Below are 19074 nucleotides of genomic sequence, written 5' to 3'. Positions count from 1 at the left end.
AGGTTAGGAAAGCCAGGTCAAAAATTGGTTATGACAACTTGTGCTCCCTCTAGAGCTTACACATATGGTGCATTCCTGTTAATAATTAGCTGACAAATAACATTGAGAACTGAGCTGGCAGGCAGGCCTCTGGGTATGTGTGAGAGACTGACCTGAACAACACTGCAAACACTTAAAAACTGACATGACCCACCAAAGGCAAGTTGGAACATGTGACCAGAGCCTAACCAGGCCTGTCGGGAATAAAAATATCAACATCCTCCCTAGGATTTAAACAAAACAAAGCCCAGAGTTTGTTAACACAATATTTAAGATTTCTAAGAACTAATGCATAATTACTTAGCATATAAGAAACAAGAAAAATCTCTGCTTCCATAGGAAAAATCACTCAACAGATGTGGATGCCATTGTGACACAGAGCTTTAAGTCACTGATAGACATTTTTAAGCATCTATTTCTACAGTACTCCAACAAGCAATCACAAACACCCTTGACACAAAGAAAATTTTTAGCATAAAAATGGGTTATATAAAGAAGAACTAAATGGAAACATAAGAACTAAAAAATACAGAAACTGAAATAAAAGTTATATTGGGTGAGCTTAATTGCAGACTTGAGATGAAATAGTCAATGAACCTGCAGCTAAATCAATAGAAGCTATCTAATCTGAATGCAAGAAAGAAAAGAAAAATTGAAGGAAACAGTGTAGGTCAAAAATAAATGATTTAACAGTCACATAATTGAATTTCCAGAAGACCAGAAAGAATGCTGTGCTAAAAAATTATTTGAAAAAACAATATTACCTGATAACTTTTAAAGTTTGGCAACAGAGAGATTTAAGAAGTTGAATGAAGCTGAAACAGGATAACCTCAAAGAAATCCACATCCAGACATGTCATAATCAAACTATTGAAAACTAAAGAAGTTTAAAATTGGCCAAGTTACATTACACAAAGCATACAACTAACTCAAATGACAGTGAATTTCTCAACGGAAACAAGAAAGCCAGAAGGAAATGGTAAAATGTTTGCCAAGTGCTAACAGAAGAGAATTGTTAGTACAGAATTTTGTATTTGCAAAAATAAATAAGTAAATAAAAAGGAACCACTAAAAGCATCCATTGCCGGAAGACTTGCTTTAAAATAATTTCTAAGCCTCACAGCTGACCAGGCAAAAGCGCAGGCCATGGCTGTGAACAGGGTCTCTGTTGCCACTAGATAGATGAACCCCTGAAACTGCTGATACCCGACGACTGCTTTGTGCTAGACACTGGTCTCTGGCAAGATCTATACCTGGAAGGGTTGAAAAGTGAATGAGAAGGAGCGGAGCTTCAGGCAGTCTCCAAGTGATCAAGGGCTTCATCTCCCACATGTGGTATGCCCCAAACACCCAGGTGGAGATTCTGTCCCAGGGCCATGAGAGTCCCATCTTCAGGCAATTCTTCAAGGACTAGACGTGAGGGTGGGCATCTTCCTGCCCTCACCTCCTGCCTGCTTATTCCTCCCCTGGCTGCCTGGTCAGAGCAGAGGTGCTCTCTGCAAATGTTCAATAAAGGAAACAAGTGCCCTCAAAAAAAAGAAAAAAAAAAACAGAATTCTAAAGAAAATTTTTCAGACAAAAGGGAAGTGATGTCAGAAGAAAATTCAAAGCATCAAAAATTAGAGCATCATCATTAGAAATGGTGATTATCTGGTTAATATAAAATTATTCTATTGAGTTCTCAATTTTTAAATTGAAAGCAAAAAATATAAAATTATCTCATAGAGGGACCAGCAGTTGGAGTAATGGCTATGTCGCTGGATTCCCATGCAGTTGATTGCAGTTTGAGTCCCAGGCCCGGTGGCTTCAACTCACGCCAGGCATGTGTACGTGTGTGCCCAAGATCCCGAGAGCAGACTGGAGAAGAGATTGTGGTGTGGCCATCCTCCCTGGGGGGTGATTTCTTGCTTTCTGTCTATGTCTCTGTCTTTCTGGCGAGTGCACATGCCCTATAGCAAAAGCATCTCAAAAAAAAAGATCTCATAGGGTTTTTAATTTATGTAGATGTAACGTAACCACAGCTACGTAAAAGAAAGTGGGTAAAGGAACAGGTATGTTGGTGAAGTTTTTACATAATATTTGAAGTAGTTAAAATATAGATGATGAGCAGACTGAAAAGATAAGTACATATAATACTGGGGGAAAAAAATAAAGTAACTCCTATAGACAAAAAAAAAAAAAGAATGTTAAAGCTTGTTTAACCAGAGCCAACAGGTGACATGGTGATTAAGGTGCTGGACTTTCACGTGGGTGACCACAGTTGGAGCCCCAGACCCAGTGACCTGCAACTCATACTGGGCATATGTGCATGTGTGCCCAAAATCCCGAGAGGAGCATTAAAAGGGATTGTGGCATGGCCATCTCCTGAGGGGCTGATCTCTCATTTTTTCTTTCTTTGTTTCAGTCTGCCGCTCTCTGTTAAGTGTGTGCACCCTATGGCTAAAACCAAAACAATAACAATAAAATGTATTAACCAAAAAGTAGGTGTAGAAGTGGGCACAAAATAACAAAAATCAGAGAAACAAATAAGGAAAGAAATAATGAATTGATCCAACTAAATCTAGTATATCAGCATTTACATTTAATACAAACAGTCTAAATATGCCAAAATTAGAAACTGTTATGACTCAACTATATGCTGTCTTTAAGTAACTAATTTCAAATTTAATAACACAGTAAGTTAAAAGGATGGAAGAAGACATACTACACAAATATTAATCAGAGGAAACCTTGAGTGTTCACATTAAAATTTTTATTTCAAGGCAAAGAAAATTAATACATACAGAATAGGATATTACATACTGATAATAAGTCAATCCATCAGAAAAAATAAGAATCTTTAATGTGTATGCTAATAACAGAGCTTCAAAATATACATAAGCACAAACTGGTGGAATGAAAAGGAAAAATAGATGAATCTATAATTAAAATGATAGAAATCAATACTTTCTTCTTAACCTATGGAACTAGTAGAGGGAAAATCAGCAAGGGTACAGAAAACCTGGATGGCTAACAAATTAATTGAATCAAATTAGTGTTTCTAGAATATTCTACCAGCAATAAAATACACATTATTTTCAATGGAAATACATGTTCTTGCACATGGATCATTAGGACAGATCAAATATAACCTATGTTATCAAACAGACTTGAGCAAATATTAAATAATTGAAAGCATATAAAAAGTATTTATATAATTGAATTGAACTGTAAATAAGTAACAAAAGTCTTAGTAAAATCTCCAAGCACTTGGAAATTAAACCTGCTAAATAACACTGGTTCACAGAAATGGTCTCAACAGATACCACAAAATACATTGAACAGAATGGAAATGAAAATATAGCATAGCAAAATTGGTGGGATGCAGTTATAAACTTGCATATAGGGACATTTATAACATTAAGTGCTTATGTAAAAATGACTAAAATAATCTAAGCTTTTACCTTAAGAAACTGGAAGAAGAAGAAGAGAAAAATAAACCTAAAGCAAGAAGGAAGGAAATTATAAAGATAAGGACAGAAATCAATTAAATTAAAAGAACACTTGGTATATATTAAGTGGGGACATACAATGCCTCTCCTTTATAGCATGGCTTACTTCACTCAGCAGTGTCTTCCATCCTCATCCCCTTCCTGTCAAAAACCAGGGTTTTGTTGTTGTTTTTTTTTTATGGCTGAATAGTATTCCATTGAGTATGTGTGCCACAGTTTTTCTAACCATTCATCAGTTCGTGGGCATTTGGGTTGTTTCCATGACTTAGCAATCGTGAAAAGTGCCGCAATAAACATTGATGTCCCACGAGCAGTATAAGAGAGTTCCCTTTTCACCACACCCCCTGCCAGCACTTATCATTTTTTGTTTTTTTAATCTTAGACATTCTGACTGGGATTAGGCGATATCTGGTCTGAAGAAGGACATTTGGGGGAGGGACAGGGAGGCAAAGCATTAATGGCACAAAGGTGTGGTATTATCTGTTGAAGATATTTTGTAGTTTTGTCAACAGTACTAGGGAGAAATGTTCACCTGTTGAAATATCCATTTTGTAAGACAAATAATAATGTGATTGAATGTATGGAAGAAAATGAAATGGAAAAAAATTTTAAAAAGTTAAAAGAACACAATAGAGATGTATAAGAACAAAAAAATGCTTAGAAAATTTGTAAAAAGATAGAGAAGATAAAAGTTATTAACATGAGTAATAAAGTTTGGATATCACTACAGTCCTCACAGACATCAAACATATAATAAGGGTACACTACAAACAACTCTACACCCAAAAATTTTTCTTTCTCTTTTTGTAATTTGCCAGAGGGTGCAAGTACTCATCAAAGAGAGAGTGAGAAAGCACCCCCCCCATGGAGTATGGTCACACCACATCTTCTCCTCCATGTCTTCCTCCTTTCAGGGTTTTTATCATGCACATACACATGCCCAGCATGTTTTCGAGCTGGTAAGTCCAGGACTCAAACCATACAGTTGGCCACGTTGGATCCAGTTGTCTTAACCACCGTGCCACTAGCTGGGCCTCATATGTGAAATGGACCAATTCATTGAAAAGCACAAACTAGCAAAATTCACTCAAGATGAAACACAATTAATAGACTTAAAAGTATTAAAGAAATTGAATTTATAATTAAAAACCTTCTGGAAAAAAAACTCAGGCAGAGATGGCTTTAATAATGAATTCCACCAAAGAAGAAATAACACCATACCTACAAATCTCTTTCAAAAATTAGAGGAAACTATTTCATATTTTTAATTTTTAAAATTTATTATATGTATGTATATATATACACACATATATATATATTCTCCCACACACACATTTTATTGCTTCACAAAAGATTTTAATCTAACTATTTTCAATAGCAATTTCAGCTGATGTATCCATATCTGTGAACACATTTTTGGCATTAGGCATGAAACTCTGTGAGTAGAATGAATATACTATAAAGTAGCACCTATCTGAGTCTATATAGCTTACTGTGGTCATTAAATATGTATTTTAAATATATTTTCAATTTCAATAAAGGCAGTTTTAGCTTTAATAAATCAAAATTTAAAAAAAGTTAAGAGAACTTTGCTTAAGACTTACAGCCAGGAACAGTTTGGGATTCTGTTCAAATACTAGGTTAATGGACTTGTCAGCAACTCGAGAGAAGACAAAAATCCTTAACTCTAGAAAACAAAGCATAAAAGAAGATCAGTAATGTTTTAGTCAAAAGTCATAAGATTCTGTTTTACCAGTTCAGTCTTTTTTTTTTAACCTAAACATAATTTAATCTTATTTAAAATCATGTGACTATAGACAAATGCTAGCTACTAAGCCTCTGATGCTTGACATTATTATTAAAATCAGGAGAAGAAATTTACTTATAAAAATGATGTGTCCATTTGGTTGGGTTTAACATAGTCTGCAATAAAAAATAGATAATAAAATTTCAACTTCAGAAAGTTATCAGACACAACACACAGATCAACATTTTCAGAGATTAGAATTCAGTGGAGTACTTCAACACTTAAATTACACTGAAGAAAAGTTTATGTTCCACAATAATTAAGAAAGCTTTAGGGGCCAGCAGATGGTTAGAGGTTACATTGTAGAGATTACGTTGCTGGATTCCCACATGGCTAACTGCAGTTCAAGTCTCAGACCTGGTGGCTTGAAACTCACACCGGGCACATGTGTGTATGCACTCCAGATCCAGGAGGTGAATGGAGGACAAGGGACTGTGGTGTGGCCATCCCTCCAAGGGGATGATTTCTCACTTTCCCTCTGTCTCTGTCTATCTATCTCTGGGCAGCTCCTGGCATCTTAAGGCAAAAATCCCTACCAAAAAAAAAAAAAAAAAGAAACAAAGCAAGCTTTACTAGTAAAATAAAATAATTTTTGACAAAATCTCAGTATTTAGGATGAGTGTCTTAATCTAATTCCATATTTTAATTAGCCTTTGAATTCAAATTTTAATAGCCTACCTTTTATAAAATAAGTAAATCCATATTTCTCAGAGAAATTGAATTCAAAATTACCAAAAATAAACTTATAGTTTGGCTTTCTTGTTTTATAAATTTGTGTGAAAAATGGACAGTTTATATGAGTTTGAATCTACCTTACACATAACGAGCCCACTGTACTGTACAAAGACTGATGTTTAGAATAGTTATTCTTGGCAGATTAGAAGCCAAGGACTAACTTCCTCCCTGATCTGTGCTATTGAGCCCTGACTTGTCTTATAGTGGCAACTGTGATGCCTAAGAAAAGGAAGTAGAACTAACTGCTTTATCCTGTTCCACCAATGAATGACTTCCTTTGTTCTAGAAAATACAAAATAAAACTGGAAAGGTGAGAGCAAGACCATAACCTATGGCTGTGAACATTTAATACTTTCCGTAAAGTCTAAATCAATGCCCCCAAAGAAAAATTCCCCCAGTCTTTAAGATATAATAGCAGATGAAAATGAAAAGCATTCATCAATACTGAATGGCCATCCAAAGCAGTGCTATAGGTAAGACATGATACGCACGCACACATCTTGCTGACTAGAAAGAGAACATAAGATCATCTAGCTATCACATCTTCTATAAGGACCAGGAAATCAATATTCTGAGAGCCTGACTTCAAGCACTTACAATCCACTTGTAAGCTGGCTCATGGAGAAGAGCCCAAGGCACCAGTCAAATGTGTTTACGGTTCAGCTCTGCTCCTGGCCAAGCAGTGTGGGCTCCGGCATGTGGTGACTGGGAGGCGGTGGCCCAGGTTCCTGTGTCAGCTGCAGGTGCTGAGCCGGGCCGGAAGCACTTGCTGCTAAGCGGAGCTCCTCTGTTTGTTCTTGATGGGTGTGAAGATGTGCCAGCGTTTCCTTGGACAGTGTGATTACGTGCACAGGCTCTGTCTGCGAGGGCTCCATCTGGCTTTCAATCATATTGAGGCTCTGACTGTGTTCTGTTTGTTCCTGCTGGGCTGAAAGAAGCAAATTCTGCAGGCGCTCTGGCTGCAGGCTGAGGTTGGCAGCCTGGTCTGCAGTCATGTTCTGGGAACTCTCTGCAGTGACAACTCTGATCCCTTGGTTAGGACCGGGCATGAAACTGATGTTATGAACAGAATCGGTTACAAGAAGCTGAATTTCCTGTTCTCCTGAGGCAGAGAGCTGGCATGGCTGTAGCTGGAGAATATCTCGGACCTCTTCAGTATTACTACTGCTGGGCACACAGCTGGCATCTGCCGTGTGTTTCTCTCTGCTATGGATTTTCAAGTGAGCCTTCAAGTTGTCTAAGCAGGCAAATTGTAAGTTACACTCGGGGCAGAAGAAAGGCTTTTTGCCTGTGTGCAGGATGTAGTGTCTCCTCTTGGCACTGGAGTCAGAGAAAGATTTGCCATATATGGCAGAGTACGGCTTTTCTCCTCGGTGCATTCTGATGTGAGTCTGAAGAGAACTCTTTGCCGTGAAAGAATTGCCACAGATTTCACAAGTAAATGGCTTCTCACCTGTGTGCGTTCGGAGGTGTTTCTTTAGCTGAGACACATCCATGAATGTGCGATGGCAGTGATTACATTCCGGTAATGAGTGGCCTGTACGGATTTGGTAATGGCTCTTTAGTTGTCTTCTCTGGCTACAATATGTTCCACACTGATCATGGGTAAAAGACTTCTGTCCTGAATGCAGGCTCATGTGCTCCAGCAGCAAGTGCTTGGTGGTTCAAAGCCTTGCTGCACATGGTACAGGTGTATGGCCGCTGGCCTGTGTGCATCCTGGTGTGGACCTGTAGGGAGTGCTTCTGGGCAAAGTCTTCTCCACACTCATTGCACTTGAAAGGTCGCTCCCCTGTGTGGCTCCTTTGATGGATTGCTAAAAAGTGATTGTATTTAAAAACTTTGCCACAGTCTTGGGCCTCAGGACCACCAGGGCTCTTTCTCCTCCACAGATCCTCTTAGCTGAACCCTGGTCGTCTTCATCCCCAACAAGTTTGTAATCTTTAAGTTTGACAGATCTCCGAATCCTCCGCTCACTGTACCGACTCTGGCTGTCTTGCCCATCCTGGGTCTTGGGATCCTGGTTCTCATCTTTTTCAGCTGGCAAATATTTCCTCTACTCTACCCGGCTCACAAGCAGGCTCAGTTTCTTCCTTTTCTTTGACTGGAATGTGTTCATTCAGAACATCATTGTCTCCTTCTTTAAATACAAAATTCTGTCTATTCTGAACTGAATTGTTCACTCTTAATTGTATTTCTTCCTCTGCAGCCGTTCTGACTTCCCCTCCTGCATACTGTTGACTTTTCTTGGTCTTCCCCGTTTCCTCTTTGGAGGATCATTTTTTTTATTAGAAATAACCACCACTGGAGCACCAGCAGTGTTCAAAGTCACAGGCTTTGGGGAATTATGAGTATGTTGAAAGTCTGTGAAAGCCTTTACTAGGTCATAGACTTTTAATAACTGAGGAGTAGCGAGGATCTGTTCTGTACTTTTCTCACTGGCATGGAGATAACCTGTGTAGATAAACTCCAGCAAGATACCAAAGGTGTCTGCAACCATGCCCTCGAGCATGTAAATAGACTGGCCGATCTCCCCCTCTTCGGCAAACATCATTGAGAAGTACTCGCTACTGGCAGCGAGTAAAGCTTTGCGGGCACAGAAATGCACATTCTCCACGATTAAAGTAATGTCACAGAGGAAGCCTTTCTTCCTCTGATCTTCCAAACTGGCCAGGACGGTGTCACTGTGAGTGTCTGAGTGTACAGAAAGCTGTACGGAAGGCTCTGGTGATGTTTCTGCATTTTCTTAGAAACCAAGAAGTCTTAAATCTCTCAGGGGCACCCTGTGGGGTCTGAGCCGCTGCTAGTCTACCCCACAGCCTTACCAGTTCAGTCTTACATATCTTTTGTTGTGACCCGATCTTTCCTTTTAAATTCTGGAAGATAACATTGGACTCCGGACTTGTTCCTACCAGTAAGCTGGCCATTTTCTTAGTTGTTTTTGAACTCTTATTTCTGTGTGTCTGACTTTAGTTTTCCTTATATTGCATTCCCTTCAGAACTTCTTGGAGAGCTGGTCTGGTGTCAGTAAATTCTTTCAGGTTTTGTTTATCTGAGAATGTTCTTGTCTTCTCCTCCCATATGAAGGATAATCTTGCCGGATATAATATTCTTGGTTGAAATTGGTTTTCACTCGACATTTTGAGTATATTTTCCCATTATTTCCTTGCTCACAGTATTTCTGATGAGAGATCCGCTGTTAGCCTGATGGGATATTCTTTGTAGGTAACATGACATTTCCCTCTTGCCAATCTTAGTATATTGTCTTTGTCTGTAGTTATGGTCATTCTGGCTATAATATGTCTTGGAGAAGATCTTCTTGGGTTGGTCCTATTTGGGGTCCTCTTTATTTCTTGGGTCTGAATCTTTGAATGTCTTTCTCAGGACAGGATTTCATGGAATAGATTATCAATACCCTTATTGGTCTCTTCACCTTCTGGGATACTGATTATCTGAATGTTTGGACATTTAATGATATCTAGTATTTCTTGTATATTATTCTCATTTTTTTTCAGCTCCTTGGGTTGGTCCTATTTGGGGTCCTCTTTATTTCTTGGGTCTGAATCTTTGAATGTCTTTCTCAGGACAGGATTTCATGGAATAGATTATCAATACCCTTATTGGTCTCTTCACCTTCTGGGATACTGATTATCTGAATGTTTGGACATTTAATGATATCTAGTATTTCTTGTATATTATTCTCATTTTTTTTCAGCTCTTTTCTCAGTCTCCATGGTGGATTTTTCTAGCCCAGTGGTTCAGTCTTCTACATCTGAGATTCAATCCTCTGTATGATCTAGTCTGCCTTTTTTTTTTTTGGAGAGGTTTTCGCTATAGCGCGTGTGCACTTGCCAGACAGACAGAGAGAGACAGAGACAGAAAGCAAGAAATCACCCCCCAGGGGGGATGGTCATGCCGCAATCCCTTCTCCATTCTCCTCTCAGTATCTTGGGCATGCACGCACACGTGCCCGGCATGAGTTTTAAGCCACTGAGTCCGGGATGCGAACCACGGTCGACTATGTGGGAGTCCAGCGACATAGCTATTACGCTAACTGCTGGTTCCCTGCTTTTAATACTTCCAAGGGAGGTTTTTACTTCCTGTATTATAGCCTTCATCTGTAACAGTTTCATGTGATTCTTTTTTATGGTGTGTATTTTCTCTTTCAGATCATGTAAGAACTTTCTCACCTCCTGGAAATCATTGACTCTTTTCTCCTGCCTCTTCCGGAGTTCAATGTCTCTCTTCTCTTGTATCTCTGTTAGCTTTGGCACTATGAAAATTCTTTATTAGACATTTCTGTGAGTTCCATTGTATTGTCTGTGGATGAAGAAGAGTTATTCTTTTCCCTTGTGGGAGAGGTATTTTCTTGGTTTTTCATATTTCTTGTACCTCTGGTGATTTCTGGTCATCCGGTAGGTTATATGTTTCTTTCTATTTTCTAGAGGTTTAATCTGAGTTGTCAGAAGCATGCAGGAGGTTATCTGCAATCTCTTTCCTGTTCTGTTTTTCTCTCTTTGTGCAGCAGATTCAGTGGGAATCGAAGAATAGGTTGATCCTAATAATATACAGGTGTTTGGCTGTCTAGACACTCAGTGTGTGGAGGCCGAGCAGCAAAGTAATGAAGGTAAAATAAAAAGGATAAGAAAACAGAGAAAGAGAGAGAGAGATAAAGAAATAAAATATGTATTTTTTATAAAACAAAACATGAAAACCGTGGCACCAGTTCTCAGCTCCAATGGAGGAGTCTTCTGAAGGCCTGCACTTTTGCCTCTCCTAAATGGGAGGGGGGAAGGAGGATCTGAGAGCCAAGAAAATACTTTATCTTAAAAAATTTTTAAAGAAAGAAAAATTAAAAAAAAAATGAAAAGACAGAGAAAGACAGAAAGACACAGGGAGCCCTAACACTTGAGAATGGGGTCCGGAGGGTGAAGTCTCAGCAAGAAATCTTCATTACTCTTAGTCCTTGAAAGCACTAGTTCTCAGCTCCAATCAAAGAGGAAACTATTTCTAGCTAATTTAATGAGGCTACCATTGCCCTGATACCCAAACTAGATGAGAAAGTGAAAAAAAAAAAAAAAAGATACCTACAGCCAATATTTATCACAAATGCAGATGCAGAAAACAAAATAGTATCAAATTGAATCCAGGAATATTTAAAAGAATAATGAACCATGCATAGCTAAGGATTATCCCAGGAATGCAAGGCTCATTGAGTATTTGAAAATCAAGCAATGCAGTCCACCATATTAGCAGTCTAAAGAATAAAAATCACATCAAATGCTTTTTCTGTACCGATTGGTACGGACACAGCCACATGAGTGCTCCTAACTAATTCAACGTGACAGTTCATATCACAATAGCATTTATAGTCAAATTCTTAGCAAACCAAGAACAGAACAGAGCTTTTTCAACCTGATATTGGGTATCTACTCAAAACAAAGCTGTCATCATAATTAATGTTAAGAGTTTGAAATTTTTCTTCCTGAGATGGAACAAGGCAAGAATATCCAACCTCCCCTCTTGTATTTGACAACTTCTGTCATATTGGAAATCCTAGCCAGTGAATAATACAATAAAGTTAAGTAAGTGCATGCAGATTAGAGACAAAGAAAACTTGATTCACAGATGTGTTTACATTTTGTGTTGCTGGAAAACTCATGATACATTTTGTATAGAAAAACATAGAAAAAAAATGCCATGACTTTTCTGACAACCCAATATGGTTGTCTTCAAAAAAACCTTAAGGAATCTACAAAATAAAACATCTTTCTACCCATACAATAAAACACATATAGGATCTGTAAGCTCAAAATTACTAAATGCTGAGGAAAATAATCAAGAAAAATACATCGAAAGACACACGGAGTTCACGGACTGGAAAACTCAACATAGAAGTCATTTCTTCCCAAATTGAACAGATAATTCACTGAAGAGGATTGAAAAACAGTAGATAAGCACATGAAAAGATATTTAGCAACATTAGCTGTTAGGGAAGACATGTTAAAACCACAGTGTGATACCAGTATACACCAATTTGAACTGCCAAAATGGAAAAAAATATATATATAAAATATATGTAAATATATACATATTAACTATACCTATATCTTTATATATATATATATTAATTATATATTTTATACCTATATACTATATATACATATATTAATTATACCAAGTGCCGATATAGACGTAAAACAACTACATCACTTATAGATGGTTGATGGGAATGAAAAATTGTGTAGTCCCTCTGAAAGACTGGCCATTTCTTATTACGTTAAACATATATTTACCATATGACCCAGAAATTTTACTCCTGGGTATTTACCCTAAAGAAATGAAAAATTTATGTCCCTATGAAAATCTATGCACACATGCTTATAGCAACTCCAGCCAAAGCTGCCCAAATCTGGAAGCCACACCAGTGTCCTTCAGCGTGAATAAATAAACATCCACATGCTGGAAGGAAGTCCTACGAAGGACCCAGTGTCACTACAAGTGCAGTTTGAATGGATCTCAGAGGCATTATGCTGTGTGAAAGAAACCAACTCAAAAGGCATCACTCCAGGGCTCCAGGTAGGTGAGGGGTGGAAAAGGCAAAACAGGCCAGAGGGGGCTTGCCAAGGGCTACCGAAGGTGGAGGCTGTGATTACAGTAGGATTGCGTAAGAGGGAGTTCTGGTGCAATGGAACTGTCCTTTATCTTGATTGTGGTAATGGTTACAAATCCATGCATGTGCTAAAATTCATATAACTGCATCCCCAGAGAGACCATTACACTCCATGATAACATAAAATAAAACTTTCTGAATAAACACAGGCCATTTCCACCGTGATCATCCCTCTCCTCAGCTGCTACCTTGACCAAAATCTTAATCATCAGATAATCACTATTTGGTGGTTGATGCCGTCAAAGCTTGCATAGATGATTAATGCTTTCAGTATTAATGTTTGTTTATTATTTTTCACCATTTGTCTTTTCTTTTTCCTTTTTGTAAACAGATTCATTTTGGAATTCAGCTTCCTTTAATACTAAGGCTTCATACCTTCACTTCCCTACTTTCCGCGGAGAGCTCAGTGCTGATGTGTCTTTCTTTTTCAAAACGACAGCTGCCTCTGGAGTGTTTGTAGAGAACTTGGGGATCACAGACTTTATCAGGCTAGAGCTGCGTGGTGAGTCTGCTCTGGACAAAGCTGGGGGGCTCTGGGCCTTAAACCTTTTGGTCGTCTAATTGCCAGTACATTGCTCTGCTTCTGTATTAGTTGAACTTGCTTATTAAGTAGTAAAGTTTTGTTGTCTATCTGTTCTAGTTTTTACTGATTAATTTCTTTCATGAGAGACAAAAACAGAGAGAGAGAGAGAGACAGACAGCCCCCCGACAGATTGTCCACACCAGGATCCAGCCCCCGTCTCAGCCAATCTGAATCACAGACACACGTGCTCCTGGAGTGCTCTGAGCCGGAAGGTCCTGGGATATGAACTCAGGACCTTTTCTGTACGAATCCAGTTGCGTCATTGCCTGGCTCTCTATCATTTAAAAGCATTGCGTAAATAGAGGGTAAAACAATGACATGTGAGCTACACAGTGGTCTAGGCCATGGGACAATTCCGTGCTCTTAACTCAGTGTGTAGTCAGGAGATTAAACCAAATGGGTCAAATAACAAACTGCTTATTAAATTACAAAATCTTTGATTGAACTGGCCAATCATGTTGTTTAATCATATATGAAAAGCTTTATTTCCTACTGTCAAAAAATTCCACATAGTGCTTTTATTTTAAAGTATACAAAGCTTTAACTCACCTTTAAACACAATCACTTTGAGGCAGGAAGTCAGATGACGTGCTAGTTTCCTTCTTAGAGGTAAGTGACTACTGCTCAGAGCTTAGCAAGTTGAACAGTAGACTCTGACATGGAAATGTTAAAGTCAGTCTTTTCTTTCTCCTTCCAGGATGCAAATTAATTTGCCTTCCCAGCCAATTTAGGGTAGCGTTTTCCTCATCAGTGTTGTCCCTCACACTGGGCAGTATGTATTTAGAACACTCGTCATTATGGAAGGGCCTACTGGCCAGTACTGGGCTAAAGGGACCAAAAAGGAGAAAGCAATTACAGCTAGATGGCTGAATCAGAAAGCTGTCCACACAGACATAGCAACAGCATATCTATAGTCAAGATGAAGACTATTCAAGAATCAAAATGCAAAGCAAATTGGACACCTAGAGCTTGACAACTGGAAGTAAAGCCTTGAACCAACTAAGAGGAGTTTTAGAATTAGGCTACCTGGGTTCATAGCTAAGCTATCAATAAATGGGTAAGCCAGGTTGTTATTAAGCTCTGAAAGAGTTGGGTTTCTTCATTTGTACAATGGAGATAACAAATGAGGGTCTTCAAAAAGTTCAAGGAGATGCATATTAGGAAAAATCTATGCATACATTTCAATTTTTTTTGCGTCAAAATAATCTTGGACTTTAACTCCATTTTGATGTTTTGGTATTGACAACCTCACAGGACTATTGTAAGAATTAAATGCACTCAAGTGTAAAAGGCTGTATTACAATACTCATCACATAGAAGCTTTGTGCCATAGGGCGGGCGTAACCATGCCCAACATAGAAGCTTTGTGATAAATGAAAGCTATTATAATATTTTCATTTGTACTACAAATTCAAAAACACACCATACAAAGCTGTGAAAGTGTAATTACCTGTGTGGCTCCTTTGATGGATTGCTAAAAAGTGATTGTATTTAAAAACTTTGCCACAGTCTTGGGCCTCAGGACCACCAGGGCTCTTTCTCCTCCACAGATCCTCTTAGCTGAACCCTGGTCGTCTTCATCCCCAACAAGTTTGTAATCTTTAAGTTTGACAGATCTCCGAATCCTCCGCTTGCTGTACCGACTCTGGCTGTCTTGCCCATCCTGGGTCTTGGGATCCTGGTTCTCATCTTTTTCAGCTGGCAAATATTTCCTCTACTCTACCCGGCTCACAAGCAGGCTCAGTTTCTTCCTTTTCTTTGACTGGAATGTGTTCATTCAGAACATCATTGTCTCCTTCTTTAAATACAAAATTCTGTCTATTCTGAACTGAATTGTTCACTCTTAATTGTATTTCTTCCTCTGCAGCCGTTCTGACTTCCCCTCCTGCATACTGTTGACTTTTCTTGGTCTTCCCCGTTTCCTCTTTGGAGGATCATTTTTTTTATTAGAAATAACCACCACTGGAGCACCAGCAGTGTTCAAAGTCACAGGCTTTGGGGAATTATGAGTATGTTGAAAGTCTGTGAAAGCCTTTACTAGGTCATAGACTTTTAATAACTGAGGAGTAGCGAGGATCTGTTCTGTACTTTTCTCACTGGCATGGAGATAACCTGTGTAGATAAACTCCAGCAAGATACCAAAGGTGTCTGCAACCATGCCCTCGAGCATGTAAATAGACTGGCCGATCTCCCCCTCTTCGGCAAACATCATTGAGAAGTACTCGCTACTGGCAGCGAGTAAAGCTTTGCGGGCACAGAAATGCACATTCTCCACGATTAAAGTAATGTCACAGAGGAAGCCTTTCTTCCTCTGATCTTCCAAACTGGCCAGGACGGTGTCACTGTGAGTGTCTGAGTGTACAGAAAGCTGTACGGAAGGCTCTGGTGATGTTTCTGCATTTTCTTAGAAACCAAGAAGTCTTAAATCTCTCAGGGGCACCCTGTGGGGTCTGAGCCGCTGCTAGTCTACCCCACAGCCTTACCAGTTCAGTCTTACATATCTTTTGTTGTGACCCGATCTTTCCTTTTAAATTCTGGAAGATAACATTGGACTCCGGACTTGTTCCTACCAGTAAGCTGGCCATTTTCTTAGTTGTTTTTGAACTCTTATTTCTGTGTGTCTGACTTTAGTTTTCCTTATATTGCATTCCCTTCAGAACTTCTTGGAGAGCTGGTCTGGTGTCAGTAAATTCTTTCAGGTTTTGTTTATCTGAGAATGTTCTTGTCTTCTCCTCCCATATGAAGGATAATCTTGCCGGATATAATATTCTTGGTTGAAATTGGTTTTCACTCGACATTTTGAGTATATTTTCCCATTATTTCCTTGCTCACAGTATTTCTGATGAGAGATCCGCTGTTAGCCTGATGGGATATTCTTTGTAGGTAACATGACATTTCCCTCTTGCCAATCTTAGTATATTGTCTTTGTCTGTAGTTATGGTCATTCTGGCTATAATATGTCTTGGAGAAGATCTTCTTGGGTTGGTCCTATTTGGGGTCCTCTTTATTTCTTGGGTCTGAATCTTTGAATGTCTTTCTCAGGACAGGATTTCATGGAATAGATTATCAATACCCTTATTGGTCTCTTCACCTTCTGGGATACTGATTATCTGAATGTTTGGACATTTAATGATATCTAGTATTTCTTGTATATTATTCTCATTTTTTTTCAGCTCTTTTCTCAGTCTCCATGGTGGATTTTTCTAGCCCAGTGGTTCAGTCTTCTACATCTGAGATTCAATCCTCTGTATGATCTAGTCTGCCTTTTTTTTTTTTGGAGAGGTTTTCGCTATAGCGCGTGTGCACTTGCCAGACAGACAGAGAGAGACAGAGACAGAAAGCAAGAAATCACCCCCCAGGGGGGATGGTCATGCCGCAATCCCTTCTCCATTCTCCTCTCAGTATCTTGGGCATGCACGCACACGTGCCCGGCATGAGTTTTAAGCCACTGAGTCCGGGATGCGAACCACGGTCGACTATGTGGGAGTCCAGCGACATAGCTATTACGCTAACTGCTGGTTCCCTGCTTTTAATACTTCCAAGGGAGGTTTTTACTTCCTGTATTATAGCCTTCATCTGTAACAGTTTCATGTGATTCTTTTTTATGGTGTGTATTTTCTCTTTCAGATCATGTAAGAACTTTCTCACCTCCTGGAAATCATTGACTCTTTTCTCCTGCCTCTTCCGGAGTTCAATGTCTCTCTTCTCTTGTATCTCTGTTAGCTTTGGCACTATGAAAATTCTTTATTAGACATTTCTGTGAGTTCCATTGTATTGTCTGTGGATGAAGAAGAGTTATTCTTTTCCCTTGTGGGAGAGGTATTTTCTTGGTTTTTCATATTTCTTGTACCTCTGGTGATTTCTGGTCATCCGGTAGGTTATATGTTTCTTTCTATTTTCTAGAGGTTTAATCTGAGTTGTCAGAAGCATGCAGGAGGTTATCTGCAATCTCTTTCCTGTTCTGTTTTTCTCTCTTTGTGCAGCAGATTCAGTGGGAATCGAAGAATAGGTTGATCCTAATAATATACAGGTGTTTGGCTGTCTAGACACTCAGTGTGTGGAGGCCGAGCAGCAAAGTAATGAAGGTAAAATAAAAAGGATAAGAAAACAGAGAAAGAGAGAGAGAGATAAAGAAATAAAATATGTATTTTTTATAAAACAAAACATGAAAACCGTGGCACCAGTTCTCAGCTCCAATGGAGGAGTCTTCTGAAGGCCTGCACTTTTGCCTCTCCTAAATGGGAGGGGGGAAGGAGGATCTGAGAGCCAAGAAAATACTTTATCTTAAAAAATTTTTAAAGAAAGAAAAATTTTTTTAAAAAAATGAAAAGACAGAGAAAGACAGAAAGACACAGGGAGCCCCAACACTTGAGAATGGGGTCCGGAGGGTGAAGTCTCAGCAAGAAATCTTCATTACTCTTAGTCCTTGAAAGCACTAGTTCTCAGCTCCAATCAAAGAGGAAACTATTTCTAGCTAATTTAATGAGGCTACCATTGCCCTGATACCCAAACTAGATGAGAAAGTGAAAAAAAAAAAAAAAAGATACCTACAGCCAATATTTATCACAAATGCAGATGCAGAAAACAAAATAGTATCAAATTGAATCCAGGAATATTTAAAAGAATAATGAACCATGCATAGCTAAGGATTATCCCAGGAATGCAAGGCTCATTGAGTATTTGAAAATCAAGCAATGCAGTCCACCATATTAGCAGTCTAAAGAATAAAAATCACATCAAATGCTTTTTCTGTACCGATTGGTACGGACACAGCCACATGAGTGCTCCTAACTAATTCAACGTGACAGTTCATATCACAATAGCATTTATAGTCAAATTCTTAGCAAACCAAGAACAGAACAGAGCTTTTTCAACCTGATATTGGGTATCTACTCAAAACAAAGCTGTCATCATAATTAATGTTAAGAGTTTGAAATTTTTCTTCCTGAGATGGAACAAGGCAAGAATATCCAACCTCCCCTCTTGTATTTGACAACTTCTGTCATATTGGAAATCCTAGCCAGTGAATAATACAATAAAGTTAAGTAAGTGCATGCAGATTAGAGACAAAGAAAACTTGATTCACAGATGTGTTTACATTTTGTGTTGCTGGAAAACTCATGATACATTTTGTATAGAAAAACATAGAAAAAAAATGCCATGACTTTTCTGACAACCCAATATGGTTGTCTTCAAAAAAACCTTAAGGAATCTACAAAATAAAACATCTTTCTACCCATACAATAAAACACATATAGGATCTGTAAGCTCAAAATTACTAAATGCTGAGGAAAATAATCAAGAAAAATACATCGAAAGACACACGGAGTTCACGGACTGGAAAACTCAACATAGAAGTCATTTCTTCCCAAATTGAACAGATAATTCACTGAAGAGGATTGAAAAACAGTAGATAAGCACATGAAAAGATATTTAGCAACATTAGCTGTTAGGGAAGACATGTTAAAACCACAGTGTGATACCAGTATACACCAATTTGAACTGCCAAAATGGAAAAAAATATATATATAAAATATATGTAAATATATACATATTAACTATACCTATATCTTTATATATATATATATTAATTATATATTTTATACCTATATACTATATATACATATATTAATTATACCAAGTGCTGATATAGACGTAAAACAACTACATCACTTATAGATGGTTGATGGGAATGAAAAATTGTGTAGTCCCTCTGAAAGACTGGCCATTTCTTATTACGTTAAACAT

At 38.4% G+C, this 19074-nt stretch overlaps 1 protein-coding gene and 1 pseudogene across 1 annotated transcript in view; one reads left to right on the top strand and one right to left on the bottom strand.

Annotated features, from left to right (window-relative positions):
- Positions 1-19074, top strand: part of LOC102479195 (contactin-associated protein-like 3) — a 215268-nt gene that overhangs the window by 172253 nt on the left and 23941 nt on the right. Inside the window, 1 exon segment of the mRNA XM_027769064.1 lies at positions 13075-13245. Within this exon segment, the coding sequence (XP_027624865.1) occupies positions 13075-13245 (171 nt within the window).
- Positions 7672-11616, bottom strand: LOC106734092 (zinc finger and BTB domain-containing protein 24 pseudogene; annotated as a pseudogene).

Source organism: Tupaia chinensis, unplaced genomic scaffold, assembly GCF_000334495.1.
Source record: "Tupaia chinensis unplaced genomic scaffold, TupChi_1.0 Scaffold148378_1, whole genome shotgun sequence".
NCBI classification, from domain to species: Eukaryota; Metazoa; Chordata; class Mammalia; order Scandentia; family Tupaiidae; genus Tupaia; species Tupaia belangeri.
The sequence above is the reverse complement of the archived record's forward strand: the minus strand, read 5'-3'. Positions and strand labels throughout refer to the sequence as shown.